General features: G+C 38.2%; 1 protein-coding gene across 1 annotated transcript in view; it reads right to left on the reverse strand.

Moving 5' to 3' along the window:
- The window catches only part of CWF19L2 (CWF19 like cell cycle control factor 2), an 81,083-nt gene that overhangs the window by 48,240 nt on the left and 11,928 nt on the right, over nt 1-20,915 (reverse strand). Inside the window, exons 5-10 of the mRNA XM_054051351.1 lie at nt 20,383-20,502; nt 18,518-18,611; nt 17,266-17,381; nt 14,164-14,882; nt 8,261-8,357; nt 5,316-5,405 (exon numbers count right to left, since the gene is read on the reverse strand). Of these exons, the coding sequence (XP_053907326.1) occupies nt 5,316-5,405; nt 8,261-8,357; nt 14,164-14,882; nt 17,266-17,381; nt 18,518-18,611; nt 20,383-20,502 (1,236 nt within the window). The remainder of the gene's footprint in view (nt 1-5,315; nt 5,406-8,260; nt 8,358-14,163; nt 14,883-17,265; nt 17,382-18,517; nt 18,612-20,382; nt 20,503-20,915) is intronic.

Consider the following 20,915-nt stretch of genomic DNA (forward strand, 5'->3'; position numbering starts at 1 on the left):
GCTGTCTCCTTACATTCTATAAATACTCATTTTCATCACTATCTTAATTCAAACTCTACGATCCAGCAGCCTTCTCTTACATTGTTTCACTAGAGCCCTAAGTGCAACTTTGTTTTTCTCGAAATGCCCGTGACAATTTAGATATAAACATCTGAAATAAAGCATCATTTAATTCTGTCACAACTGAAATTAAAATATTTAAATCAGGGTTAATCCCTTCATAAAGCCCAAACTCCACTTTTGCATATTCACCTGCTTGTTTTGATTTAATAGACTTTGAAGGTCCTCCCGCTCAAATGTAGACCAAACAAGCACAATCTACATTTTAATTCATCTTTTTAAAAAGAGTCTTTTATGCATTCATTGTAGTTGTATACATGTGATCCAAGTATTTAAGCACAATAGCCTTTGAGGCCTCAATTTTCACTTAACCGCAATCATACTACAATTTATAGGACTACATGCTTAAAGTAACCTGCAGTGACCAACAGAAGGGCTCTACCCAAGCTGAGGCATCCACACAGTGTGCAGCAGCCACGCCACTCTAGTATGTGGACCTGCAGGGCGTTACATTCAGACAAGTCAACATTTCTCTCACTGAAGCTGAACACACAAAACCAGATAAGACAGGTACAAGTTTTGCACCTTTAGGCATTTTGTGCTTTTAGGCACAGACTCTCCATTTACAATACACACAAGAGTCTCTATTCCATGAGAGCTGTGTAATCCCATGTGGCAAAAGTGAGGTTTGTTCGGTGTCTAGAGTTAGCTTAAACTGTTATTCCGATCTCATTTTACAGCATCACAGAATGGTTTGGGTTGGAAGGGACCTTAAAGATCAGCCAGTTCCAACCTCCCTGACATGGGCAGGGACACCTCCCACCAGACCAGGCTCCTCAAGGCCCCATCCAACCTGTCCTTGAACACATCCTGGGAGGGGGCATTCACAGCTTCCCTGGGCAACCTATGCCAGTGCCTCACCACCCTCAGCGTGAAGAATTTCTTACTAATGTCTAATCTAAATCTTGTCCCTGCCAGTTTAAAGTCATTCCGCCTCGTCCTGTCACTTCATGCCCTTGTCAAAAGTCCTTCCCCAGCCTTCCTGCTGCCCCCTTCAAGCACTGGAAGCTGCTCTAAGGTCTCCCCGGAGCCTTCTCTTCTCCAGGCTGAACAACTCCAACTCTCTCAGCCTGTCCGCATCGCAGAGATGCTCCAGCCCTCTGACCATCTTCACGGCCCTCCTCATGTTTCATGTTTTGAACTAGAAAGAATCAGGATCAGAAAATTTATTTAATGTTACAGATGACATCACTAATGTTCTGTGATGCACTTAAGGGTATCAGATATTGACATATTTAGAGGTGCAAAGAAAAGGAATTTTAATAAATCTACCTTCTACCTCTAGTCATCTTCCTATCTAGTCTGGTGGTCTGTTTCCCAAAGCCTTGTTACAAGGAGCTTTCCCAACTTATGGCAGCCTGGTACATGGTGATGTCCTCTCATATTCCTTCTGCTTACTGTATAGCAGAAAATCACAATAATTCTTAGTTCTCCTAGAAAGAACAGCTAGGAAACACATCAGTTAAAAAGCTAGTAAAAAAGCCTTATCCTCTGTTTAGGTTTCACTTGTGTGTATTTTATACAGATATGTATATATTTTTAGTTAGTTAGATATAGATATTTTATTAACTGCTGAAAAGAAGTAGGAAGAAGTACAATTGAGAAATAAAACGTTTAAGATTATATGGAAATTATGCAGTAGAAAAAAATAAACAATTTAAGTGAACCAACATGCCCAAACAATATTCCCTAGTATCAAAAAAGCAAGATAACAGCTACTCATGCCTTCAAGAGGAATCTGTATAAAAATTAACCTCTTCAACTAGACAAATTTTCTTGAAAAAATCATATCTAAATTGAGGCAAAAGAAGTCCATTTATAAAGCTACTCAAAAGCCAAAAACAATTTAAGAACTGCTCAACTAATACATTTTCATCTTTTCTGCGATTTGGACACATGGAAGTCCAGCAGCTGAAAACAAATCAAGCATTAGACAAGCAAAATGAAAGCTGGTAGTGTATAACAGAAATGCTTCAATACTTTCTTAAACCATTTTTCAGTAAACTTACTATTTTTTCTTTTTCCAACATCAAGAGAATTCAAATGTTTTCAGTTGTACTAAATTTTAATCTGGGATATCTCCACACACAGAAAACACATAACCTTAATAGTTGTGGTTGCTCACTTTATTTAATAGAAGTATCACACTAACTACTAACAACAAAGGAAAAAAAGGAAAAAGAAAGCAAGAACAATCCTCTTCACCAAGATAAATTTTGGCCATAAAATTACCCAAGTGACCTTCGCCAAGACTTTCCTTCTTCAGTATCTTGTACCATTTTCCTTCTATTCTATTTTTCCTGCTATTCTATACCTAGAATAGGTAATATATATACATGAATATCATACATACATGAAGCTGTATGTATTCATGCTTCATGGCTTTGTTCAGATGAAAATCTCTACTTGAAATGTCTAAAGGCATTATAAACAGCAGGTCTTGAAACTACAGATGACTTTTGCCAAGAGGAAAAGCAGCAGCAAATAGTCTCACCAGGACCTTGACGCTTAGTGAAATACATCAACCGATATATGTAAGGTTCTTAAAACACCAAACATCAGTGTTTGAAAACTGTACTTCAAAACCATAATTTTGGGATTGCTTCAGGTAGAATTTTTTATTAAATCAGACAAACTATAAAGGCTAGGTTTACCCCTATTCTCACTTGCAAACAAATACATAAAACCAGGATTTAAGCTACCATTTCACAGTCTCTCCAGCCTGTAGTTTCTTCATCACTTAAAGGAAGAATAAACTAGCACCGCTGTCAAAAGCATTGATCTTGGTCTTTGTACAAACCCCAGCCGTCCACGCACATCCCCTAACACTAGCATGAGTCTTCATTCAGTCACACAGTGAAGTGAATTGGGAAATTGATCCGTGTTCAATTAACTAAAAAGGAAAAAAACCTTCCTAGGGAGATGCATTCAGAATTGTCTTTGTGGTTTCCTGATTTATCTCCCCAGTTCTCCCAATGCAAATGAAACTAAGGCAAAGCAATGTTTCAGGACCTTTCAGCACGACATTGGCCATATTGCTCCAAGGAACCAGAGACAGAGCAGCCTGAAACAAAATGCTTCATGTTCGTTACTGGTAGCAGAGGCAAGGCATAGTCATAAACACCACACAGAAAGCCTCTAAAAATGTACAGAAAGGCCTGCGCTTTCTGGAAAGCAAGCCTTGGCAGTAATTGAAACCCAAGTGATTTCAAGAAAATCTCAAGGTTTTCACTGTGATTTGGAAAGTCTGCCAATTTACTGCAAGCATAAGAAGTCAAGCAACTTTACAGCAAGTTGTAAAGAGGTTGATGTTATTCTGGCACAATGCAGTTTAAAAACTAACCATTTCCAAAATTACTGACATCAGCCCTGTTGTATCTGAAAGGGATAATTCGTATTGGCAAACCATGGCAGGTTCAAAACAGCAGGACTGTAAACAGTCCTGGTTTCCACAAACTAAAGATCATTTCTGCAAGACAGATCGACTCTAACATGAAAATAAGCATTCTGAAATGAACAGACCTAAAAAACCAAGCTCGTGCATCTGGAATTATGCAAGAAGCTGATCTTGAGCTTCAGAGCAAGCCAACAAGGATCTCACAAGAGCAGGCATTTTGCATCCAAGATACTTCAGAGAGGAAAGAGCCCTGTTTTTAAATCCCTTCAGTCTTCCAAAGAAGGTCATATCAATCACAACACTACAGCTGACAATGGAGGTTTAGTCAAACTCCCACAGGAGATGAAGAGAAAAGACAAGGAAGGTTAAGGGTATTCACAACTTTTTTCCCACCATGTTTAAAGAGAATGCAGGACACAGAGTGGATGTGCCCTGGAAGTCCCCAGACGCAACTTGAGTAAATATGCACACAAGAGTGCAAAGCTGAAACCAAAAGGCACACAAAAGATAAAACTGTGACTATCTTAAAGCACATTCATGGACAGAAACTACTAAGTCGACCCCTCTGAGGCTTTAGGACAGAAAGATGGTATTTCCAAGTCAATAACACACCCTTCTTTTACAATAAGGCTCCTCCTGGACTACTCATGTATTTTTCAGATGCCAATCCAGAGACTGATTAGGACCTATGTCACGTCAGAAGGATGCAGACTACTTATTCTTTATCAGTTTATCCTTCTGAATCCCCAAACTCTTGCATCACTGAGCTTAGTGTTTCTACATGTAAGGAGAAATTGCTCTGTTGCAGAGCAGCCTATGACTTCGTAAAAGCACAATCTGTGAGATCAAACGCCCTCAGGATGAAGAGACAGACAGGAAGACCTCATCCTAAATACGTTCTCAGTTTTTTTTCCATAAATTATTTTTCCTTTCTGAAAATTCAAGTGGTATTTACATTTGCTACTTCTGCAATGACCACACACTATTAGTTCTAAAAATCCTTTAAATAAAATTCACAATAAAAGTCAGGCTATGGTTAAGACTATGGCTGACCAAAATCGTTATTCATATTCACAATTCAATTTAAGGAAAAGGTTTTCATCAATGTTTTTGAGGACAAAATATAACACATCCTCTACGTCCCAATTTTAAAATCTGAACTAATTTCTTCCTACGTTGGAAATCAGGACTTGGAATCAAACTGGACAAGAACACTTTTTGCCTAAAAGTCTCCTCTCCATCATGAGGACAGAGCTCATAAATGAAGATACTGACCATGTTTCCTTGTAGCTCTATCAAAGTTGACATGGAACAAGAGTACTATCCACACTATACCACTCTTTAAGAAGAACAACATTTGAAGTGTCAGCATCTACAGAGTTATGTAACAGCCAAAACGAAGTCCTGGCAAGCCAAGCAAAATACAGATCACCTGCTTCAGTGGCTTTGGTAGTCGCTGCAGAGCTGGAAAGGCAAGACAGCCTAGGTTCCAGATCACAAAGTTTAGGCTTCTTGGGCAAACAGGACAGAAAATTATGCATATCGGTTTTATTTTTAATGGAAGATATATATCATTGCTGAGAAAACACTACCAGTAGAAAAATCTTATGGAAGTTGCTAAAGTAGAACAGAGAAATTGACGTTTACCACCAAAAAGTAAAATTTAATTTGAACAATAACTCTTCTAAAATCATAACTTGTAATTTTCCCATTTCATGTTCTCTATAATTCAGCTGCTACCTGTATTATACCATTACATCAGCACAAAGAAAAGAAACGAAGAATATTGTCCCCTTACCTGTCTGCCAGATTTTGCTGAAATCTGCCCTTGAGCCTCTTTCAATTTGCGTGCATTCTCAAGTTCTGCTTGAAGTTTTGAAGCTAACTCCTTCAAACAAAGCAGTAGTACTCCATTAGTTTAACCATATTAAACTTTTAGAGACCTTTATATCAGAATTAAGTATTCCTTACATTTCTTCATGTTTTGATATATTTTTTAAACTCTAACGACACTAAAAATAAAGAAAAAACACACCAATATAATTCACAACTCTTTACCAGAGATAAAACAAAAAAAAATGTTGAGAATGGAGGCACCTAAAGTACAGAAACATATATTGTCATAAAAACACCAGAAAAATCATGCTTACACATCACTCAGTTATACGAATAAATGCTTTGTGTGGCTAAGCATAGACACTACTTTATGTGAAGGAAGCTAAATAAGAAAGCCTGAACACATCAAGGTATGTCCAACACATTAACTATTTCCAGGTTACGCTACATATCCTTTTATTTAGCCATATATACACGTATATGCACACAATGGGTCCAGGCAAGTACTTCTCAGATATTTTTGCTACGTAGTTTCTCATCTCTCTACACCACGTGTCCAACTTTGGCACTTAAGGCCTTATTTTGGGTATTAAAATAGACAAGAAGTAGAAATATAGAACTGTTTACTCTTGTGAAAACTGTTTTTGATGTTCCTGCTCTTTAATCCACCTGTTTATTAAATACAAGCATTTTAGAATATCTTGGTTTGCTAAGAATTGCCAGGTGACAACTTATCAACGTATAAGAATACAACCATTTATATGCTGACCACTTGGCCAGTTTCACCAACTGGACTCCCAACAATCAAGCCTAGACTCGCTGCCCCCAAATTAAGTCATTTGATCAACACTAAGCAGCAAGGTAGTAACAAAAATAGATTCAGAGTTCATTTGTCCCACATGGTCAGACTTGGCCACCAGGACATGCTGTTCAAAACCATCTGTTCTGGTGTCTGGGGATGAACTTGTTTAAAAAAGCCACATGTTCAATCTGATCAGAGAAAGTCCATGAAAAATAGCTGAAGAGCAACAAGAAAAGATTTTATATTTTATTATTTATACTGTGGTTATTTTTTTTAAATAGGGTAATTCAGAATGCATATGTAAAAAAATATATTAACAATTAACAGTTAAATTATAATGTTGGCTTCTGCTACACAATTTTTGGTCAAAACAAAGCAGTAGCATAAACAAAGATTCAGACTCTCCCTACAGAACACCTGTATATTTTTATTCAAACTACTCTTATTCAGTTGCTCTCAGGTTGAAAAGAAAAAAACACATATTTGTGCCAAAACTTTTATTTGGACAATGCTATGGAAGCTGAGCAGTAGGAAAAAAACATTTTAAATTTCTCCTGCTCTCCATAAGAGTCTTTGGAAAACATTCCCCTCTAGAGCAACCAGTGTATTAGGTAGCTTCAATCATTTTCCCCTGCAGGAAAATGTCTTAAAATAGTATCTTCAGTGACAAAATATCAGTCCCTCACAAATCTATCACTTAACTACATTCAGAAACATTTGTTCCTCACTAGTGTATTTTTTGTACATTAATTAGGAAAGCTACAGATTAAAACTTGGAGGTATCATTAACACTCATTATATCTTAGCAGAAAACACACCGCTTGAAATTACTTTTAATTGACTTTTGAAGCTAATAAGATTTCAAATGCACACGATTTCTAGAAAAGGTGTATTTGTTCAAATTTTGTAAAGCTATATACACACACTTGTGTGTAAATCTGCTGGAAAAGAATCCATAATGTAAAATTGGTTTGAAAAGAAGAAGTTTATAAAATGGATGCTTTTTCCTAACAAAATTTTAATTATGTGATAGGGGTTTGACAAAAACCAACACCATGCCCTACTCCAGCAATGAATTCATATGCCAAATATCCTTAAGCTTCCCACAAATCAAACAATCGATAGCTCTCAGGAAACACTAATTTGTCACTTGATGTTGTAACATGTCCTATTTATAATTCCTTAGCGACCTAGGTTTTGGTGCAAATACTATGTCACAAGAAGCAAGGTAAACAACTGCACTAAAAAAACAATCTTAAAAAAAAAAGATACAAAGGCCCATAGTGACAGGATTCGCTTTCAACAAACGTTATTACATCCTTCAAAAAATGTCAGCAATATTTCCTTAAGAGCAGCTGCTCAGAGTAAGCACTTGTAAAACACAGCTCAAAAAACTAACAGACTTTGACCTTGTTACAGTTTAAACTTCCAGGCAACACTACTGAATACAATTAACTCACTACAGCACTACTTAAAGTAATAAAGAGTTTTGAATGTTCCAAAAGAGTGAAATTCTCTATCCTTCATGCTGCTGGCTGAAACAAGCCTTCTAAACCAATGTTAAACGTGCAGTTGTTTATCTTGGCTCCACGGTCCTAGCCTCATTCAGGGCAGATCAGAAAGCATCACACAGTTCTCACTGCCGCGCTGGATGCAATGGCCTACACTGTTCCTTTCAGTTTTATATTTCCATAACATAATCAATAAAATATATTTATACAGCAGAGCTATGGACTACAAGCCTACACTTGTGGCAAAGTTGATGAAACAATAAAAGCTTCAGACACTGTCTACCTTGTAACAGACTGGGAACTTGTAGTTTTTGCCTGCTGTCTGTTTAATAAGAAGACATTAAATCCTACAAAAATAGGCAGAGAAAACTGGTTTGGGATATAATGCCCAGACTACAAACCTGGGGACGTGAATACTTGATTCTGGTCTATGAACCAATGCATTTAAAATAGAAGCTACGAGCAGTATCTTCAAATTCAACCTAACAAAATTTTGCTAGACTTCATAAATACTTTTTTTTTCTAAACAAATAAATCACTGAGAGCTTTGAAGAAAAACTGCAGTAAATCACAACAATTTTTCAAAGACATTACCATGTCTCCCATGAGTTCTGCTTTCACGATCCTCGCTCCCAGTCTGTTCATCTCCTCTTCACTAAGGACCCGAGGCGGCTCATCCTTTGACGTATGTCTGTAAAATACCATCAACACTAAATCCATGGAAAAACAATGTATTATTCACCTGTGTAACTAAGTATTATATGACTTCTGTACTGGTACATATGTTCCTATTCTCAAAATAATTGGTAAAAACACATTATAAAAATGAATTTGTAGTCAAAAGTTGCCCAGGACTCTGAAACCAAAAGTTTATTGAATAAAATTTTTATGCAGTACGTTTCCTTTTACTTTTGAGATCAACTAAAATGCCAAGCACATGCCAAGCTATGAATGCTTTCTGAGCATGAAAAAAGAGTCAAGAACCAGCAGCAGGTATAAGCAGACAAAAAAACAAGGGAAAAAGGAGCAGAAAGGTAATGTAAACCTAGTTTGCAACCATCCTTTCTGGCTTTGGTCATGCTCTTATTTCTCAGCTTCAGCAAAATCACCCCTTCCCCAGATGATCTCCTGCATACCAAGTGGCCTTCCATCTCCTGAAGACCACTTACAAGCCCATTCTTATCTGCCCACAGTACAATCTTTGCTTCTAAAGACATTATGGTTGATATAGTAGAGTTTCCATGGAAAAGTAACTAGTACTGTTTTAAAATACGAAGTCTCCCTAGAGAAGCTATAGCTAGTAATAAATAGTATTGTATGTTAATTTTAATATTAAAAGGCCAGTGTATGATTCTTATGATAATAAGGTCTCTAAGAATTATTGCAAAAAGGCATCAAACAAGCTTGACTCTTTAACTCTAGGAAAGACTAAAATCAACTAATTCTGAAAGTACAATAAGTAACACAAAATAGACATAAGTATACAGTTATGACATTGGTCCCAACTCTTAAAAGAGAAAGCTAGAATTCGCTCACTACTCAGTATGATTAAACCCAGTAAGATTTGAAGGACAGGACAACTCTGAAGATGGTATCCCCTTTAACTGCCAGATCTCCCCAGCCCTGAGGAAATTATCAAAGTACTTTTATTAGTTTCAAAGATGCCCAATCCAAGAGCCAAAAACTCAGCAGTGACATTCATGTCAACTCCATCTAAAACAGAACCTTCAAAGATTAAGTTCTTGTTTCTCCTTAACCCACATTTCTCAAAACAGGGCAGACTATTTCAGTAAAGGGAACAAGAGAAGTTTATTACTTCATACATGCCTTTTTTAAGCAGTGTCAGCACTTGAATCATCATCTGAACTTTTTGAGACTAGAGACTTTGTTTTGGTTTGCTTTTTATCTTGTCTCAAATTAAACTATATAGCAGTCACATTATTAAGTGTGAGTTTCAGCAAACGATAGCTGGATGGACCTTTACTCTGGGGAGATCCATTGGACATCCAATCAGCACTTTTAATTAACCCGTGTCATAACTGTCCAGAACACTTTGATTTATAGGCTGAAGAAACTCTCACTGAGTTTTAGAAAGGATTAAACTTAAAAGGTAGGTTGTTAGCATGAGAGATGAGGAACTGAACCAGCAACACCCATTAATCCAACCCTTCACATCAATGAAGATCTACTTCTTGTGACTGACTGAACACCACCAAAAAATTACATCTATTGCAAGACTTGAAACTTCAGGAAAAAGAAGAAAGAAGCAGCATATAAATTATTCCCAACAGAAAACTACCCCACCTATCCAACCCTAAAATGTTCTAAGAGACAGAATTTTCTACTAAATTCTAAAAAAAAAGAAAAGGAAAAAGGCAATTCCCACAGAAGGAAAGAGGCAGAGAGGTTGTACCCAATCTCAAACACACAGAAGCTCGGGAGATAAGAATCAGCTTAAAAGAACTTGGAAATAAATAAGTCAATAAGCAGAGTCTATGTAGTTTTCCAGGCCAAAGTAATCTCTACTTTAAGAATAAATCAGCTCAGTAACTGTATTGGCTAATAAATATCATTAAAATATCAAAGAAGATGCAGAATTGGGTTTAACAGTACTAAAACAGAAAACACATGCAAAAGGAAATATCAGCCAAATAGTTTCTATACTTAGTTCTCTTCTGTGAAGAGAAAAAAAGAACGATCTTTTCTATCATAATAATTGAATTCTTTAAGCAAACCACTTCCAAACACTATCTAGTTTCTCTGTCCACTTACAATTAGCATTGCTCTTACTACGTGTGGGTACCAAAAGCAAAAAGGTATGGGTTTTGTACTTGCAATTAAAAAAAAATAGTGATTCATCATTATTTAACAAAACAAAACAACGGTAAAGGAGTAGCTACTCTTTTCATATAACAATAAGGCAATGTTCTTCTCAATAATTACATGTTCTACTAAATCTGGCTGAGATAGTTAATGTTCTTCATAGCAGTCCCTATGGTGCTGCACTTAGGACATAACTGGTGACAGTGTTGATAACACAGCAGTGTTTTGGCTATTGCTGAACAGTGCTTACACAGCTTCAAAGCTTTCTCTGTTACTCACACTGCACCCGCAGCTGCGATGGGCAAGAGGCTGGGAGGGGACTCAGCCAGGACAGCCAACATGAAGGGCTGTTCCATGCCCCATAATGCCACGCTCAGCAATGAAAGCTGGGGGGTGCAGTCATAGAATCATAGAATCACTAGGTTGGAAAAGACATCTTGGATCATTGAGTCCAACCATGCCTATATGCCACTAAACCACGTCCCTCAGCACCTCGTCTACTCGTCTTTTAAACACCTCTAGGGATGGGGACTCCACTACCTTCCTGAGCAGCCTCTGCCAGTGCCCGATAACCCTTTCTGTGAAAAATTTCTTCCTGATATGCAGTCTGAACCTCCCCTAGCGGAGCCTGAGGCCATTCCCCCTTGTCCTATCACCTATCACTTGGGAGAAGAGGCCAGCACCCACTTCTCTATAACCTCCTTTTAGGTAGTTGTAGACAGCAATAAGGTCTCCTCTCAGCGTCCTCTTCCCAAGGCTAAACAACCCCAGTTCCCTCAGCCGTCCCTCATAAGTCTTGTTCTCCAGGCCCTTCACCAGCTTTGTTGCTCTTCTCTGGACACGCTCCAGAGCCTCAACATCCTTCTTGTAGTGAGGGGCCCATAACTGAACACAAGATTCGCGGTTCAGCCTCACTAGTGCCGAGTACAGGGGCAGAATAACCTCCCTGGTCCTGCTGGCCACGCCGTTTCTGATACAAGCCAAGATGCCGTTGGCCTTTTTGACTACCTGGGCATGCTGCTGGCTCATGTTCACTCGGCTGTCAACCAACAGCCCCAGGTTCTTCTCCCCCAGGCAGCTTTCTACCCACTCTTCCCCTAGTCCTTCCAAAGCAGCTGCTGCTCAGAGTGGTTGGGCATCAGTCTGCCACTGGGAGGTGGTGAGTGACTGAATACCTTTGCACCATTTGTTTTTTTCTCCTTCCTTCATTTCTTAAGCTACATGAGTTTTTTGCTCTTCTGATTCCCTCTGCATGAGGAGAAATGACCGAACAGCTGGGTACACAGGTTCTTGATGGGGTCAACCCACCACACATGCAAAGCAGCTCTCCCTATCCCTGAAACAAAAATAGCAAAATCAATCAAATAAGAACAAGATGCAGGGTCTTCACACGGGGTCTTTCACTCAGGCTCAGTGTTCTGGACGATCACCAAAAATAAAGTTATATAAAGTATGCTAGATGTCAAAACTCCTACTTGCCATGAACTGTATGACACAGGTATCAATCTTGCTTTCTCCTTCTGGAAGTCATTGAGTAAACAAAACTGAGAAGGAAGGCAGATTTACTAGACGGTTATATAACATTTATACAGATTATTTGCTGCTAACCAGCGAATTATTTGTTGGGTTTTTTAAAAAAAGAAAGCACATGATATATATGCTGAAGGCTAAGACCCTGATCACGCAGAACAGTGCTTTTGAAAGTTGATTAATAAGGTTTTTTTTTTTCCTGACATGTAGCTCCGAGTACAGATTTTCATTTTCATAGAGCCTGAACTGCAGTGCAGATACACTCTACCAGATGCTCCCAGTGCAGCATCTCTTCTTACGTGAATACCTACATTTCCTTATGGAAGCTAAAGACCTACTCAAGCCAGAGAGAAAACAAGTGTGGATTTTGCAGCTCTCATACTTAAATAAAGTTATGAAGAAGCCAGGGACTGAGGAGGCTGAGGCAGTCTCATAGGCTCCAGCTGCGACATATCATGGATCATTCTAAATGAAGTTTACAAATTGCTTTTAAGTGGTAAACCTCAGGCATTTCAGGGCAATAACTGTTCGGGCAATATCTGGAAAAATGAAAAGGATAACTAAATTTGAAGGCCTAATAATGTCTCATACATCACAGGTTTAATGCTACAAGACCTTTTTTTCAGAGTAACTAAAACAGCTATAAAGATATATTTCTCATTTTCTAGTGAAGCAACACCGAGGCAAATATTAAAACAAACAATAAAACAAAATATGACGAACACTATGGGACTTCCCACAGCGCATACAAACTATCTGTGCTAGAACTGGGAACCACTCCTGCCAAGTATATTCAAATTCATGCTATAAAAAAAATAAATACATTAGATTGAATGAACATGATGCAAACAATTTATCTTCCCGCTGTTAAAAAAAATGTAATATTTCATCGGCTCCTATCAAAACAGAAAATATGGCAAGTGAAATCTGTAAAGAATACCCAACCAGCAGAGTACAAAGAATCATGTACAATTGGTTGTCTGGTTTTGGTCAGTCACGCAGGAGTCATTTCATGTACATTCTTCCTTTGCAGATATCTCAACGTGTATTTGCAAGTACTATATAGGATAGGAATGGTTGGACTCGATGATCTAAGAGGTGTTTTCCAACCTAGTGATTCTATGATTCTATATGTAGGTACTGTTACAAATAAAATAAATAATTCTAAGGTATTTCTTTGCTATTAGAATCCAACAATTAAATATTAAAAAGTAAATTCATAATCCTGCTGTAGGAAGAGGTTTTTTCTGCAAATAACTGACAAAAGTACATAAGAAACAAGGAATTACACTTGACCATATTCCATCAAGTGCTGTCTCTAATGAAATCATATCACCTTTCTCAGATACTCCGGACAAGAACATTTAGTTGTCCAGCTTTCCCAAGCAATAATATAACACCACCCTGACTCTAAAACACTTTTTCACATGCTTACCTATTATTGGGAAGATCTAAAGGAAACCATTCATAGCAATAACCACACAACTCGCTTCACTTCAAGAAGCAGCAAGCTGATTGAAGCCCATGGCCTCAAGTACAGTAAAATCTCAGTCGTCTACAAGTGATTTTTCTGACCACCTCTCCATACTACTCTACATTGTCCTTCATTAAAGCAAGTCAGGCAAAGTAAAATTCCTACTGCAAATTACTTCGCAATTCTCTTCTCATTCCTATTCATGTTTTCTCATTTTCACAGAAAATACATAATCAATATTGTCAACTATTTTTCATATGCTAAAACTTTTTAGAAGAGCTCACAGGTGGCAAACTCATCTCTGTTGTAATAATTATTTGGTTTTAGTCAGCATTTTTTAACATTTAAAGTTTGTCTCTTCTAAATTGAACAGTAGATTAGATATTGTTTTGCCTAGGAGGCTAATTTCACTGCAATGTGAACTAACACTAGAAAGAAGCAGCAAAATAATCTAACATCAGCAATTCTCAAATATGCAGAGGAGACAGGAGAAGAAGGTGGTGCTTATTACTTCTATGGTGGTTTGTTTCAGCTGCTCCTACCTGGGAGGCTTGTCTCCTCCTATCTAAAGACATATATTATTAAATACTATCACAAAGCCAGAGTTTCCAGTATACTTCCCGTGAACAATACAGCAAATAAAAGACAAGTAAAAATGTTTGTAAAATACCTAGAACATGACGTTACACTGTCAGATAATATTTGTTTCTTCTCAGGGATATCGCCTGGATTCTCTTGTCGCAACTTTTCTTTTTTATCACTTGGAGTTCTTTCCCGACTACTGTCATCAATCTGTTCCTTAGTACCTGATGATTTTTGATCGGACATTAATTTCTCATTGTGATCTTCTGTGTGTGTTTTGGTCCACAGTGCAGTATCCTCACCAGGTTTTTGGCACCGGCTGCTCAAAGAGCTATGAGCCAGCAGTCCAGAAGAGGACTGCTGTGACTTGTAGTCTCTAGATGCACTGTAAGAAGATAAATCATCTTCAGAGGGTTTCAGAAATTTGTGTTTCATGTTGCTTAGAGACGAACTCTTTCCCTGACTTCGTTTTTCATGAGAGTATTTTTCTGCTTTGGAGCTGTAACCTCTGAATTCTGAGTCCATGCTGCTGTGTCCACATTCTTGGTCATCTCTTGACGTATCTCTTTTGTAACCTTTGTCTTCTTTCATCCATCCTCTGCCATACTTTTCCCTAGTACAGCCCCCAAACATGTTCCCATTTCTATCAGCTTCATCTCGTGTCTCCTTTTTCATAGGTTGCTCTTTCTTCTCTTTCTCACTTTCTGAATAGTCAGCTTTCCTCCATTTTCCACTTCTATGATAATTTTCCTTTCTGGATGCAACTTTTTCAGCTTCTTCTAATCGTGACTGAAATATTTCCATTGACTATAAAAAAGAATAAAAAAGTCACACTGTTTTGAAGATTATGGGATCTTGTGAAGCTCCCTATAAAGTAATACAAGAAAGGCACCATTCTACAAAAATGAGTTACTGTGCAAAGGGCAAGGTATGAGCCATGGAGTGGAAAGGAAAACCAGTACAAAAAAGGGAGCTTAAAGCTTCATGTCTAAGATGCTCTGTTGGGACGGCCTTCTGATCCCTTCTGTTGGAATATTTCTAACTTTTATCCAGTGGCTCTAAAGTGCTAAAGCACTCCTGGTAACAGGGACTAGAGCCTCAGAGCTGTCTCCTCCTGGCAACCTGGAGATTCAGGGCTTGAGCAAGGAAGAAAGGCTTCCTCTCTGTTCCTCATGAACTTCACATTTATGCTCATCAGATGCTCAGCTTCTGTAGAACCAATGGATGTTCACACGATATCATTTTACAATCTAGGTAAACTCTTAAAAACAGAGGAGAGTGGGTTCAAAAATCTTTAGCTTGAAACAGGCTTTGAACCCCTGTCTCTGGCTTTCTGGACAAATACTCTATCCATCAGGCAATTATGCAAAACATGGACTGTTCCTCTTCCATCTTTTGAGCCGAATCAAAAGCCATCATTTTCTTTTTACTTTTTTTTTTGCTCAAAACATTACATCCTGAAGCAAATCAGTAAGGGATGTCTTTCAGTCACTACCCTCCACCTCAGCAGCCAGAGTGGTTCATGCCGTTTGAGTTCTATTTTTTTTTGAAAAAGACTCTTAAAGATAATATTCCTTGGAATCACTGGCACTTAGTAATTCCTACCAGTGCTGACCACATTGGTTTCATCTCTCAGGAGTGACTACAATTCAGCTCAAAACCAAAAGCATAAAGTCTTTCTAAGACTTCCACAATCAAACCAATCTAATCCAAAAACCCAAAGAAAATTCAAATGTGGCCAAGATATAATACCCCACACTTCTGACCAATACTTCTAAAGACAATAATACAACATGTAGGGAGGACAGACTTTAAAGAGTCAATAAATGGATGGGATGTCATCCAGAGGGACCTCGACAGATTGGAGAAGTGAGCCTCTGAGAACCTCATGAGGTTCAACAAGGCCAAGTGTAAGGTCCTGTACCTGGGTTGGGGCAATCCCCGTTTTCAGTACACAATGGGGGATGACGTGATTGAGAGCTGCCCTGCAGAGAAGGACTTGGGGGTGCTGGTCGATGAGAAGCTCGACATGAGCCGCCATTGTGCACTCGCAGCCCAGAGGGCCAACCGTATCCTGGGCTGCATCAAAAGAAGTGTGGCTAGCAGGTCGAGGGAAGTGATTCTGCCCCTCTATTCCTCTCTTGTGAGACCTCATCTGGAATGCTGTGTCCAGTTCTGGAATCCTCAATGTAAGGATATGGAGCTGTTGGAATAGGTCTAGAGGAGGGCTACAAAGATGATCGGAGGGCTGGAGCACCTTCCATACGAGGACAGGTTGAGAGAGTTGAGCCTGTTCAGCCTGGAGAAGAGAAGGCTCAGAGGAGATCTTATAGCGACCTTCCAGTACCTGAAAGGGGGCTTACAGGAAAGCTGGAGAGGGGCTATTCGTAAAGGCTTGTGGGGATAGGACCAGGGGCAATGGGTATAAACTGGAGAGGGGCAGATTTAGACTGGACATTAGGAAGAATTTCTTCACTATGAGAGTGGTGAGGCACCGGCACAGGTTGCCCAGGGAGGTTGTGGCTGCCCCATCCCTGGAGGTGTTCAAGGCCAGTTTGGATGGGGCCTTGGGCAGCCTGATCTAGTAGGATGTCCCTGCCCATGGCAGGGGGGTTGGAACTAGATGATCTTCAAGGTCCCTTCCAACCCTTGCCATACTATGATACTACTATGATACTATAATATTGTTACAGAAAACTTCTATTAAAAATAGATTTTTAAACCCTACAGAAGCAAACAGCTTTCTAAATGTATTTGGATGGAGCAGACCACAAGTAGCCAGAATATTCATATTTGGTAAAATTTGATGCGGCTCTCCAAATTATCTTGGCATTATTATTGTCCACAATGTGCGTTATTATCTACTATGTGCAGGAGAACAAAATATACTTACTAGTGTACATCATAATTTCAGAAGTACTGAGGTACTTGGATCATTCGAACCTTCTGATGCAGAACAGAAGAATAAAATTTGCACTAGGATCCCATATAGTAAAAAACATTTAACAAAAACATATAAATAGCTGTGTAGCTTTAAACTCTTCATCAGTTGAGAGAAGCTGCAGAGGCTGCTTTTTCCTGCTTCTTTCCTTATGTCTTACACTACACATGACGTATTTGTGCTTTTACATGAAAGTAACCTTTTCCAAGTATGTATTAGTATGAAAAGAATTTAACTGAAGACCCTTACCCCATATCTCTCAGCTACAATGTCCTCAAAATTTCGTTTCTCTCTCTCAGCCTGCTCCTTCATCCTTTGGTATGATTTGCGTAACCAACTTAATCCAGCATCTTCTACCACTGAAACTAAAGCAGCAAACAATGAGAAAGTGCAGTTTTGCATCTCAGTAGTTATTCCCATTTAACCTTACTCTGTATGGGACATCAAACCTTCACTTAATGTAAAAACTGAAGGGATGTAGAAGAAAAATTGAAAGAATATAATAATACAATTGCATGTTTTTATAATTTAATGTTGGATATATCTCAGTAATACCACTGATTCAATTTAAGCTTCTCCATTCTATCATAGAATAAAACAAGCAGTTTCCAAGACAGGCATGGCATATGAGAAGCTGTGGGGGGTTTTATGAAATTAAAGAATCTTGTTATTGTTTCCACTTACTGTGTCCATTCTTTGGCATACCCCTCACAGAGAAACGCGCATTCCCCTTGTCAGAAAACTAATAAGTAACATATTACTCTCCATTTGAAAAGCTAGCAGAGGTCTTAACATTCAGGACACATGCTCCCTGATGTCTGTCATGTCTTATCAATTGCTAATATCTGTGACTCCTAAAAGCGGGAATGAAGCTAATAGTTTGCAGCACAGTGGCCACAGGGAAAGGTACCCAAAGAGAAAAGCCAAGGACTCTAATGTTCCCTGTTCACAGAATACAAGGACCCTTCTTATCACATAATAAACATTTTATGACATTACAAACAATGTTTTTCTAACTGCTCTTGCTGGAAATAGACAGGATAACCCTAGGGTAAGGAAAGAAGTGAAAAGGTTACAGAAATAATATTTTTCACAAACTGCATCTCTAATATATTTCATCTCAATGTGACTCAGATTTTTGCAGTTGAATATTTTAAAACTATAATTTGTGTAATGGAATGAAAGTAACCAAATGAGATGACAACGATTTATCTTGTCTTGGTTAAATAATGCTTTCCTTTAATTAGTTCAAAAGGGAGAATTTCTGTAAAGATACTGAAGGTCAAACCACTCAAGATTAAAAACCAACAGAGAGAAATTCTGCAAAACAACATACTCTCATATTAACCCAATATTCACTATTAAATTTTCATCCAAATTTTACATTATTACCTGTTATTCATAATCCCTTTACATTAAAATTAGTAGTAACTTGTTAGCAACACAGAGACCAGAAACTAGAAACACAAATTTAAAATTATTACTAGAAGTTGCTGTTTACCTTTCTTTATTGAAGCTGCTTCATCCTTCTCTGGTGGCAAACCTGTACCGCCATCTTTCCAGTAAGGATTGAGTTCTCTTTCAGACAGCATGGCCTGAAACAGAAATAATTTTAATGTGTGCATAGGATATGGTTTGTATTTTCTAGAATATCTGATAAAATTTGCAAGGCACACGCAGGAACAGCACAGCTTACTCATAAGTTGCAATATCTAAAGACAGGTAGAAATAAACATAACTCTCCATCCTGACTCATAGGATCACAGAAGTGTTTAGGACCTTTAACATCATCGGGTTCAATCATAAACCTAACATTGCCAAGTTTACCACTAAACCATATCCCTAAGCACCACATCTACCCATCTTTTAAATAACTCCAGGGACTGTGACTCAACCGCTTCCCCAAGCAGGCTGTTCCAGTTCTTGATAGCCCTTTCAGTAAAGTAATATTTCCTAATTTCTGTGATTCTGTGAATGAAGGGATGTTCCTCTAAGAAGCTGACACGACTGACAGCCCAGCTGAAGTGCTTCTACGGCAACGCATGCAGCATGGGCAACAGAGTCAAAGCTCTCAAACATGTGCTTAATTGGCACCTTTATTACACAGAAGCAGTTTTACTGTTTGATTTCATTGCCATGTGCATTCACATCTCAAGTACTGCTGTTATGGAGGCTCTTCATTTTACTTCAACTTACTGCTTTTTACCCTCAAACTAGTAAATTACTGTGATTCTGTCAACTGACTATTCTGGCAAGGAAGTCCACTGCAGAAAAGGATTGATCAGGCATTCCAGCACTGACAAAATTTTGAATTTGTGTTGCATCATCAACTCATCACCACCACTGGCATGCTGTATGGATCTAGTATACAGATAGTTTTGAGTATCAAAGAAAGGATAGACATTCTGGTGTAGACAACACAGAAGTATAAACCTGCATGGACAGCAAGTGGCTGGGTAGGAGGGTCTATAAAAACCATATTTTTCTAGGACAAAGAATACAAATAAATCGTCATGAACCATATAATACATGCAGACATTCTGATGATTTACAATCTCCATACCAAGTGGTCCCTAAACAGTCCAGAAATTTTTTCAGCAAAAACTTATGTGAGGAAAAATAAAAAAGATTAATCCCTTTTCAAAGGACAATAAGCAAAGTACTGCATACTACATAAAAACAACACTCAGGGTTTATATGCTTCCTACCACAATATAACTAACTGGAAAACAACAGCAACAAATGGCCTACTCTAAGAAGTGAGGACAAGTAAGTAAGACATAGTAACTATGTTTTCAGATCAGACTCCATTGCATTTAAGGAGCTGAATGATCAAATCAAGCAGCCTACTTACTACATGTAAACAGAACTAATTTAATAACAGCAACCCTTTCCCCAGGTGGTCCGTAATCCACCCATCTGTTCAGGCACAATTGCATCATGAGAGGCAGGGCCACTGCTCAGAATTCTTTAGTCAGGAAAAAACAAGCCTCCAGCACCCTACACTTTAACAAAGTAACTTAGGTAAGCTTTTTTCACATAAACAGTGATGCTCCTTTCACACACAATGGGGCAGAAGGCCAGACCAGTCGCCTGACACTGTTATTAAGTAAAACATCTCAGAAGCACTTCAAATATTACAGAACTTAGTACAAACAAAACTGGCTTTCTCCTTGCCTAGAAGACAATTTAAATGCTTTTCTCCACAAGATAAGCCTGCTGCATGAACCCTTCCCATTCCGAACAGAACAAACAACTGATCAATTCAATTAAAATCAGCCATGTATTTGAACAAATTCATTGATTCATTCAGCACACTAAATTTAGTATGATGCAGAAAAAAGTGGCTACATTAATTCCTTCTACCTGTTCCATTTCTTGAGCTTTCTGTCGTTCCAGTACTTTATCTTTGTGTCTTTCACCTTTGACAGCTGCTACTGACGTGGTTTTCAGTGACAAGAAATCTAAATTCATCCATTCTTCTCTCTAAAATAAACACAAGGAATCAGTGTTCATACTTCCAGCAGAAGCATGGCCTAGGTGTACAAATCAAACCAGTGCAACTACTGACAAATGTTACTTACAATAAAAAATACAGGCTTTTTATGAAGACATATGAAATACTTTAATGAAAAGCAAATAAGATTTTAAGAACTCCATCTTTCAATTTTTTAATATTCACTTACACAAATAAATTTAATAAAAGTCTTTCTGTGATACTAAATACATCTTCACAATGTATTTAAGACATCAGTAATGTGAACTATATAGACTGCTTATTATTTGCTTAAAAGAACACTGTACATCTTGATCAATTCCTTTTCATCTTGTTAATTCTGATTTGGTGAAGTCTTATATCACTTCTATGGTACACAAAATCTGCAGTCTCTAACTAAGCA

The sequence above is a fragment of the Cuculus canorus genome, chromosome 1 (genome assembly GCF_017976375.1).
Source record: "Cuculus canorus isolate bCucCan1 chromosome 1, bCucCan1.pri, whole genome shotgun sequence".
In the NCBI taxonomy this organism is placed as follows: domain Eukaryota; kingdom Metazoa; phylum Chordata; class Aves; order Cuculiformes; family Cuculidae; genus Cuculus; species Cuculus canorus.